The sequence below is a fragment of the Peromyscus californicus genome, unplaced genomic scaffold (assembly GCF_007827085.1).
Source record: "Peromyscus californicus insignis strain IS unplaced genomic scaffold, ASM782708v3 Scaffold_1__1_contigs__length_55948999, whole genome shotgun sequence".
NCBI lineage: Eukaryota > Metazoa > Chordata > Mammalia > Rodentia > Cricetidae > Peromyscus > Peromyscus californicus.
The window spans coordinates 13,205,171-13,214,026 of record NW_026294492.1 but is presented as its reverse complement, the minus strand read 5'-3'; the positions used below and the strand labels follow the sequence as shown (position 1 = coordinate 13,214,026).

At 42.4% G+C, this 8,856-nt stretch overlaps 1 protein-coding gene across 1 annotated transcript; it reads left to right on the top strand.

Moving 5' to 3' along the window:
* Positions 1 to 38: 38 nt before the first annotated feature.
* Positions 39 to 5,015, top strand: Rdh14 (retinol dehydrogenase 14). Its single transcript, XM_052745930.1, has 2 exons — positions 39 to 504; positions 3,974 to 5,015. Exons 1-2 carry the CDS (start codon positions 115 to 117, stop codon positions 4,589 to 4,591), a joined length of 1,008 nt encoding a protein of 335 aa, XP_052601890.1. The 5' UTR covers positions 39 to 114; the 3' UTR covers positions 4,592 to 5,015.
* The last annotated feature ends 3,841 nt before the right edge of the window (positions 5,016 to 8,856 follow it).

Sequence of the window (8,856 nt, the reverse complement as noted above, 5' to 3'; positions counted from 1 at the left end):
CCCCGCGCGCACTAGCCCCGGACAGCAGGCGGCGCCCCAGAGTCCTTCGCGCGCAGTGGCCCCTGGGTCTCCGGAACCTGTGCCCTAGGCCCCGTGCACCCGGCCCGGAAGGCTATGGCAGTGGCTACTGTGGCCGCAGCGCTGCTGGCCGCACTGGGTGGGGCGCTGTGGCTGGCGGCGCGGCGGTTCTCGGGGCCCAGAGGCCAGCGGCTGCAGGGAGGCGGGGACCGGAGCCTCATGCACGGGAAGACGGTGCTGATCACCGGGGCAAACAGCGGCCTGGGCCGGGCCACAGCCGCCGAGCTGCTGCGCCTCGGGGCGCGGGTCATCATGGGGTGTCGGGACCGCGCGAGAGCGGAGGAGGCGGCGGGTCAGCTCCGCCAGGAGCTCGGCCAGGCTGCGGGTCCAGAGCCCGACGCCACCACCGAAGGCCAGCTGGTCGTCAAGGAGCTGGACCTTGCCTCTCTACGTTCAGTGCGAGCCTTCTGCCAAGAACTGCTGCAGGTGTGGGTCTAATGGAGCCCAGCCACCCGCGGGGGAGGGGCCCCTGAGGCCTGGTGTGACCTTGAGCATGGTCAGGACTCAGACGCCTGCCTGCCTGCCTGCCGGGGACCCTGCTGGGAGGAGGGGCAGGTCCCAGAAGGAATTCCTGGGAGGTCCCCCCAGAAGAAGTGAATAACTAAGCCAGTGCCTGGACATTTCATTTTGTTAGGCGAGGACAAGTCCAGGCATCATCACCACCTGATCTTTGAACTGTTTCCCCTGGGTCCGAAGTGAAATGTGTGCCAGATCTTAACTTGCTGTCACAAGGCCTGAGAGCACTGCTAGAGAAAAGCCAGCCAAGAACTTTGATTAGGCCCGTCGTTAAACTTTCTTTTCTGTTTTTCTTATTTCCGTTTCCTGGTTTTGTTTTTGTTTTGTCCTGCTGAAGTAGGAGGGGGTGTCACTTGCTGATTGACACCTTTGCATCATCCCCAACTCGATTCTACCCCATGTCTAAAGAGAATGGAATTTGGAATCCCATTAATAGCCCAAAGAGGGACAAGAATAAAAATCACATGCCTGACTTTATGGAAGGTTCGATGTATGCCAGGAGATGTGCCAAGCATCTTCTTCAGTGGTGGAAAAAGTTCATTGGCTGTTGTCAGATCCTGACTGTAGCTCTTGTAAAGCAAGCATTAATATCTCCATATTAGGGAACTGAAGCATAGGAAGGTTCAGTAACATGTCTGTCTTCAAGACTTTGCTTTAATCTCCTGTATTCCTGGTGCTTAATGGCTGAGGGGTGGGTGGTACATGCTCCACTGAAGTAGAAAGATTGGCCGAGGTGACTTGCCAGAGGTAGATCTAAAGCCAGCTAGGTACAGGAAGACTGCTTGTCTCAGTTGGAATCTCTTGAATCTAAAGCTGAAGTTCTAAGTGACTTCCCCACTCCCCACCCCCGTGGTGTACTTCGATCAAAAGAAATATCTGCAAGTTCATTTGTTAGCAGTTACATCTAAGCCTGAGTGTCCTAACAGTTCCATAACTGTCCAGTGATAGACATCATTCAAAAAGAAGTATCTTATTTAACTCTTAGGTAGCCATAATTATTAGTGGAAGTGTGCCTGTTGGTCTCTGTGGTAATTTCCAATCTCCAAGTCATATTGCACACAGCCACTCTCATTCTTGTTCCTTTTTTGTTGTTGTTGTTTGGTTTTTTTGAGACAAGGTTTCTCTGTGTAGCTTTGTGCCTTTCCTGGAACTCACTCTGTAGCCCAGGCTGGCCTCGAACTCACAGAAATCCACCTGCGTCTGCCTCCCCAGTGCTGAGATTAAAAGGCGTGTGCCACCATCGCCTGGCTCTCATTCTTGTTCTACAGAGATTCCTTTTAGCTTTTGCACTTGCTTTTAAGACCCTAGCTCATAGCTAATAACTGCTCAAAGCACGGTTGTACAAAGGAACCATGAGAACAAAGCCCATATTGAACCACTTGGAGGTAGTTTTTGAGATAATGAGTGGATAGTCTCGCTGTTTCCCTCACAACTTCAGCTCTTGCACGGCAAGCTCTTGTGTTCTGGGGCATCGTGTTGCATATTAGGAGCTGGTGCAGATCAAGGAAACTGTTGTTACTAGCATGTCATTTGCATGTAGCTGATCAAGTAGCAATAGTAGTCTTTGAGAGGTTTTGCAAGCCTAGAGAGCAGGTCATCCTGTCTCACTGACGTGTGAATAGGGTGGAGCCTGCTCCTCCTGATACCATCGCTGCTTCAGTCAGAGCACAAAGAAATAACTAAATTGTGTTATCCTAAGTACTTACAACCTTGCTTGGCTCTGAAATTCAGTGATTATAATTAGAAGGTAAAAGAAATAGGTTTTGACATTCTACTGTTTGGTATTCCTGGAATTTATGCCGTTTATCTCCTTAGAATTAAAAAAAAGAAAAAGAAAAAGTAAATGATAAAGTCTTAACACAAACGCCTGCAAAGAATGATAGTTCAGAAATGATTGATTCTGGAAACCTTTCCAGAAGATTAGTGAAGATGACACTCCTTCCTTCCCCGTATCTGTGAACTCACATCCTCCTTTTGAAGTTGGCTGGTGGAAAACATGCAAGTTTTTCCGCCAGCCAGCAGGAGAAACAGTTAACCCCACAGGTAGCCTTTGATAACAGTTGTGAAATGTAACACATTTTTCTTTCACTTGCACTTGGCAAAAAAATAAAAGAGAGAGAGAGTTGAAATTTGACCTGAAATTAATTTAATCATGGGTCATCGCTGTGTCTTTACACCTGGAACATATTGTGTATTTCTTTTCCTCTGTCATCAGAAGAGACAGAGGAGCTAGAAAAGAGCCAGTGAAAACCAACTTAAATGATGTCAGGAATGAAAAAGCTCCCTATGAGAACAGTACAATTTAGGACTTTAATTGGGGAAGATGTGGAGGTATATGATGCTTGCAAGATATTTCAAACAGAGAAGAATGAGCCAAGTTCTGAAATCACCGTGAAGGTTAATGGTGCCTATTGATGCTCTTTCTTTTTTCTCTTGTACAATTGAGAGACTCCTGTAACAGTCACTGTGTTGTTACTAATATTTTTATGTTACCCACTCAGTGATTTTACTAACTTTTCTTTCTTGATTTATTAACAGTATTCACTCTAGTCAAAAGTTGACATCTCTGACTTTTCTTTGTCCTAATTCTGGGGAAGTGCCCTCAAGCTATTCTGTCCCAGTGGTGACATTTTACACGTAATAGGACTGCAGAGTAAAGCATCTTAATTTACCATTGATGGTGTTACCTGTAAGGTGGGAGCCACAATACCAGCCCTTTGCTGGATATGGTCTGCTTTGCTCACCGTAACTCAAGCTCTGTTTTAAACAGCCCAGTTAGAAGACCAGGCTAGGTTACTAATTGTGAGAATGGGCTTTGGAGTCAAAAGATTTCATCTTCAGCCTGATTCTGACTTGCCTCTTAGGAGCTTGGTGGGTCTGCCCTGAACTTAGAACATTAGGAGTAGATAAGGTTATTTGAGAAAGGGATCAAGCAGGCCCCTCCTAATCATGCATCATTGCTTTAAAAGTATTTTTTTCATGTTTTGCAAGCCTTTTTTAAGTTTACCACAGGGACACATTATAAATTTAATATGATAATGCCAAAATTGGTATTTTTCTAGTTCAACTGAAATTGAGGGAAAACATAGGATCCTAGGAGTCCCCCATCCCCAAATTTGCCGTATTTCTGTTCTAAGAAAGATCTTGATAATTATATAATCAACATCTGAGTGAATTGTAAGAGTATACATATTCATAATCCTTAAGTTGTAAAAAACCTTAAATTGACACTGCTTCAAATAATTACTGGATACATGGGCTAAAACTTGAGATTATTTATAGTCACAAATTCTGTTTATTGTTAGAAAAACATACATGAATGAAAAGAGCTATGGAAAATGTGTATTCATAATTCTGCATTCTCTCCCTGGTTTTAAAGGAGGAGCCCAGGCTAGACGTCCTGATCAATAACGCAGGGATCTTCCAGTGCCCATATATGAAGACGGAAGATGGGTTTGAGATGCAGTTTGGAGTGAACCATCTGGGCCACTTCCTACTCACCAATCTTCTGCTTGGACTCCTCAAAAGTTCAGCTCCCAGCAGGATTGTTGTCGTTTCTTCCAAACTTTATAAATACGGAGACATCAACTTTGAAGACTTGAACAGTGAACAGAGCTATAATAAAAGCTTCTGCTATAGTCGAAGCAAACTGGCCAACATTCTTTTCACCAGAGAACTAGCCCGCCGCTTAGAAGGAACAAATGTGACTGTCAACGTTCTGCATCCTGGTATTGTGCGGACAAACCTCGGGAGGCACATACACATTCCACTGCTGGCCAGACCACTTTTCAATTTGGTATCCTGGGCTTTTTTCAAAACTCCACTAGAAGGTGCCCAGACCTCTATCTACTTAGCTTCTTCACCTGAGGTAGAAGGTGTGTCTGGAAGGTACTTTGGAGATTGTAAGGAGGAAGAACTATTGCCCAAAGCTATGGATGAGTCAGTAGCGAGGAAACTGTGGGACATCAGTGAAGTGATGGTTGGCATTTTAAAATAAGACTAAAGATAAAAGGGCTATTTCTAAGACTATCCATTACATCCTTGGTCAGGAACAGCATGTTGTGAGCGTGTGCTACTTGGAAACAGTTTGGGTTTTACAGAAATACTGCTGAGAGGTACTCATGGGTATTTGAAGGGCATTGGAGTTATGTGGACTAATACAAAGTTCAAGCAAAGATGTTTTAAATAACTAGAATGAGCAACACATTTCTGTTTCGTTATCAAAAATTATAATTGGGCAAGCATAAGTTACAAATACTAAAGATACTGGCAATTTAAAAGATATCTTAAGAGAGTTTTAAACAACTTTTGAGTTTCATAGCAAAAATGTTAAGAATTTTTACTACAATGCTTGTTTTGTGGAAAAACTATGCCTAGTGTGTGCACATAAATTATCACGTGAAATAAATGTATGATGCAGATTCTTCAGTGTGCATTTCTTAGAATCTGAATGCAGTCCATCAGCTTGTCCTCATTGGCCTTTCTTGGTCTGCTGTACCCATGTTCTTCCTGCCTACTGCTCTGAAAATTTATTTTTATAAAACTCCAATCTGTGACTTGGTGTCCTGATGCCCTTCCAAGCCCGTGATGGTTTTCCAGTTAACCATACAGTTAAGTTTTCTTAGCCTCTTTTTGTGGTTGTTTTGGGGGTTTTTTGTTTTGTTTTGTTTTTCTTTTCCAGCTGTAGAAGTCTTCATTCAAAGAAGTCTTTTACTCAAACATCAATGTTGAGTATCTAAATATCGCAGTGATATAGGGCTGAAATCCCCCAAAGGGACAGAGAATGTTGTAGTTAATATATCATCCTTAAACTTTAAGCTCTGTAATACATGCTGGAGACACTCCACAAACTGTCCACATGTCCTCTTGAGTGGAAAGAACTCTATCCACCGCAGCCCAATAGAGTGGACTAGACATGTGGAAACAGAGCACATGAAATATCATTGAGAAGTGAACTTATAATCTTATCGAAACAGGTAAATGTCTGGTGACCACCCTCTTAGACTGTCCATCTGCAGTGATCAGCCCTGAATATAGAAGGGCCGTCCATTCCCTTGCCTTCAGATCATCTCTTCCTGTTCCTTCAGTCTGAAAAGCCCTGTTTCAAGACACGACCAACCTTTCCTGTGTCCGTCAGGTGTACCTGTGAGCAGAAACAATTCTGTCTTCTTGCTTTGTTTCCTTTGAATTTGGTAGCTGTGCTTAAAATGCACTGATTATTGACTCTAGGTCCAGTTAGACAATTCAAAAGGATTATCCAGAGGAAGTTTTTCTCAAGAATCAAAAAATGAGATATAAATATTTATAATTACATATGTTTTATAAAATTATAAATATATTTCATATATGTATTTTATTAAGTATATAAATATATAATAAATATAAAAAAATTTTTAAAATAACTGAGCCCAAATAGGCATGTTGTAGGCTTCTGTGTTTTAACATCAGAAGTATCAACTTAATAACTTCATTTTTTTTTGTCCTGTCACCTCAGAATATTAATGAAAACACCAAATGAGAGGCAGTTCCACTAAGTTTAATGACCATTAGGGCAGAGCTAACGCTTGTTACTTTTAAGAACATGTCTGGTTACAAACACTGGTTCTTCTCCAGACTGGCAAGATCGTGGCAGATCATGCAAAAGGTCTGCTTTCTTTTAGAGCATGGCCTTGTGAGTACAACCAATGGCCCTCTCATCACAGGTGTCTCTGCGGGTGTAGTGGGCAGAGCTACAGCGTGCTCTTTGAAATGCTCTTAGAAGGTTGTCCTACAAAGAGACCTGCTAAACTTGGAAATATGGGCAGGAAGTACACGAGAATGCAACTTGGAAAAATAGAAACTAATAAATCTGTCCTACACCTCGGCTTCATTAAAAGGGAGCTCCCTTTTTCATTTAATACCATCTTTTTCTGGCTGTATTTTGATACCTGATGCTTTGGCCCTTTTGAGCCTTTCAGAATTCTTGTTTGTGGCACCACAATAAAAATAGTTATATTAATTTATAGTGATGGGAAAAATAACTTATCTGCAAACACCAACCATTACGGTAAAATGAGCTGCCATTTGGAAGATGTCTTTCCCACTACTGTGGCTGATGGAATCAAGGACCCACAACACCAGCCTGACTAGTTAGAGTTGGAAGCTTATTCCTGTTCGTTCTTTCTCCCATAACTCACTCCTGACATTCCACCGAGCAAAAGAATAAGGGAAAAAGTTCTATTGCTTTGATACTTTTACCCTCAGCAAAATACTGCTAGAGCAAGCCTGGGCCAGGTAATGGAATAAGTGAGGGGAAACCCATTTTTCCATCCTGATTCTTGACTTTTGTTTGTTTTTAAAAGGACTTCATTCAAGCAGTTTGGTCCTGTAAGCAACATAATCATTGGCTTGTTGTTTCAGCATCACTCATACTACTTAATCTAGTGGGGTTCCTAACTACCATTTAACTGGGAAAGGTTCCTTTCTTAGCATACCACTACATTGGCTTTAGTTAATCACTCCCCAACGTAACTCTCCCAATGATCATGGGAAATTATTTAACTATTCTAAAACATTGTTTTCCTAGCTCTGGTGTTAGATAGAATGTCCACTTTAAAGTTCATTGTTGTGTATGAGAGAAAGCGCATATGTGCCTGTGCCACAGTGTATGTATGAAGGGCATAGAACAAGTCTGTGGAGTCTGCTCTCTCCTTCCACCTTGCCCTTGGTTCTGGAGATCAAACTAGGTCAGCAGGCATCTGTAGCAAGCACTGAACTGTTTTCCTGGCTGACAACTACATACTTTAAAGGACTGGTCAATGAATGACCGTGACAGAGAGCGTCAAGCGTTTGATAAAATGATAACATAGACACGCATCCACCTCTATTTCAAAACATTCCTAACAGTGACAGTAGCAGTACTAACAACCAGTTATAGAGATGGTTAGCTGAGTATATTTGATGGAAAGGATTCTAAACCATGAATCAGTAGCCTGTTTTGGTAAAAAGCTAGATGTGCATATTTAAGGTTTGGTGCCTCATTGCCAATCCATGTTACATATTTTTTACACACTTTGTTTTTGCTCCAATATTATAAAATTGCAAAACCCGTTCTCAGCTAGTCGAGAACATTCTATCACACTTCAACAACTAGTACCATCTTCCAAGCCTGGCACATTCACATACAGTTCATCTTTCTGCAGTGGTTGTAACAACAACTCCTTCTGTAGGGAGCTGCTTCTGTTTTTCTATATGATTTTTAATCTTGTATGATTATTTGCTCGAAGACCCAGGAGGTCTACAGAGTATATTTTTAAATCTATCTCCAGCTATAGATTCTGGTGTGAGGAACAGCAGTTATCTGCTTCCAACTCCTTCCCCACACAAACCTGCTGGGCCTGGCCAGAGATCTAAGAAAAATCTATATTTGAATATTTAATTGATTCCAAATGTCCCAAGGAACACTAAAGAGAACATGTTACTAATCACCCTTCAGGAGCTGGGCCCCCACAGACAGCTTCAGATGTTCACAAGGCTTCTCTGGACAATGGGGAGTTAAATTAGTTACAGGTCAACATGGAGGAAGGTAGTTAATTCCTAGAGGGAAGTTGGAAGGCATGCCCAGTTTTCTGCAGGCAGCAAGGAAGAGGTTTTGCCAAGCCAGATGTTTAATCAAAGTAGAGTGGATTCACTCTTCAGCAACCACCATGTAACTGACTTACTGTAAGACCAGAATCCCCATTCTTCCTGAGAAAATCACAGACTGAGTCTCCTAACCTGTAAAGGTGGTGATGAACTCCTTTCTAGCATAGTGTTATGTCCAACCTTTGGACACTGAAAGCATACATTGTCAACGTTCATTCTGGAAAGCTGTGAAACTACATTGCAGAGAGAGAGAGAGAGAGAGAGAGAGAGAGAGAGAGAAACCTTGTAACATTTTAAGTAAGTGTATAATTTTGTGGTAGACCACATTTACAGCTATCGTGGGGTACACGTGGCCCACATACCACAGGTTGGATATGACTGTGAACTTTTTGCTCCCTTTTGTCCTGTCATCATTAAGACAAGGAAGTTAGGTGCCACCACATGTTCAATTAACAATGAATGTCTTTTACATGTTAGACATTGGCCTGGCTCTGCATCCTGGGGAGGAAGGAGGCAACAGAGAAAAGCCAGCCAAAGCTGTGTCCTTGTGTGCTTGTTAGCTATGCTTTTTGTTAATCATAGAATGATTTAATAGTTGTGACACAAACTGGTGAAATGTAAGGGCAAAGAAAAAGTGAA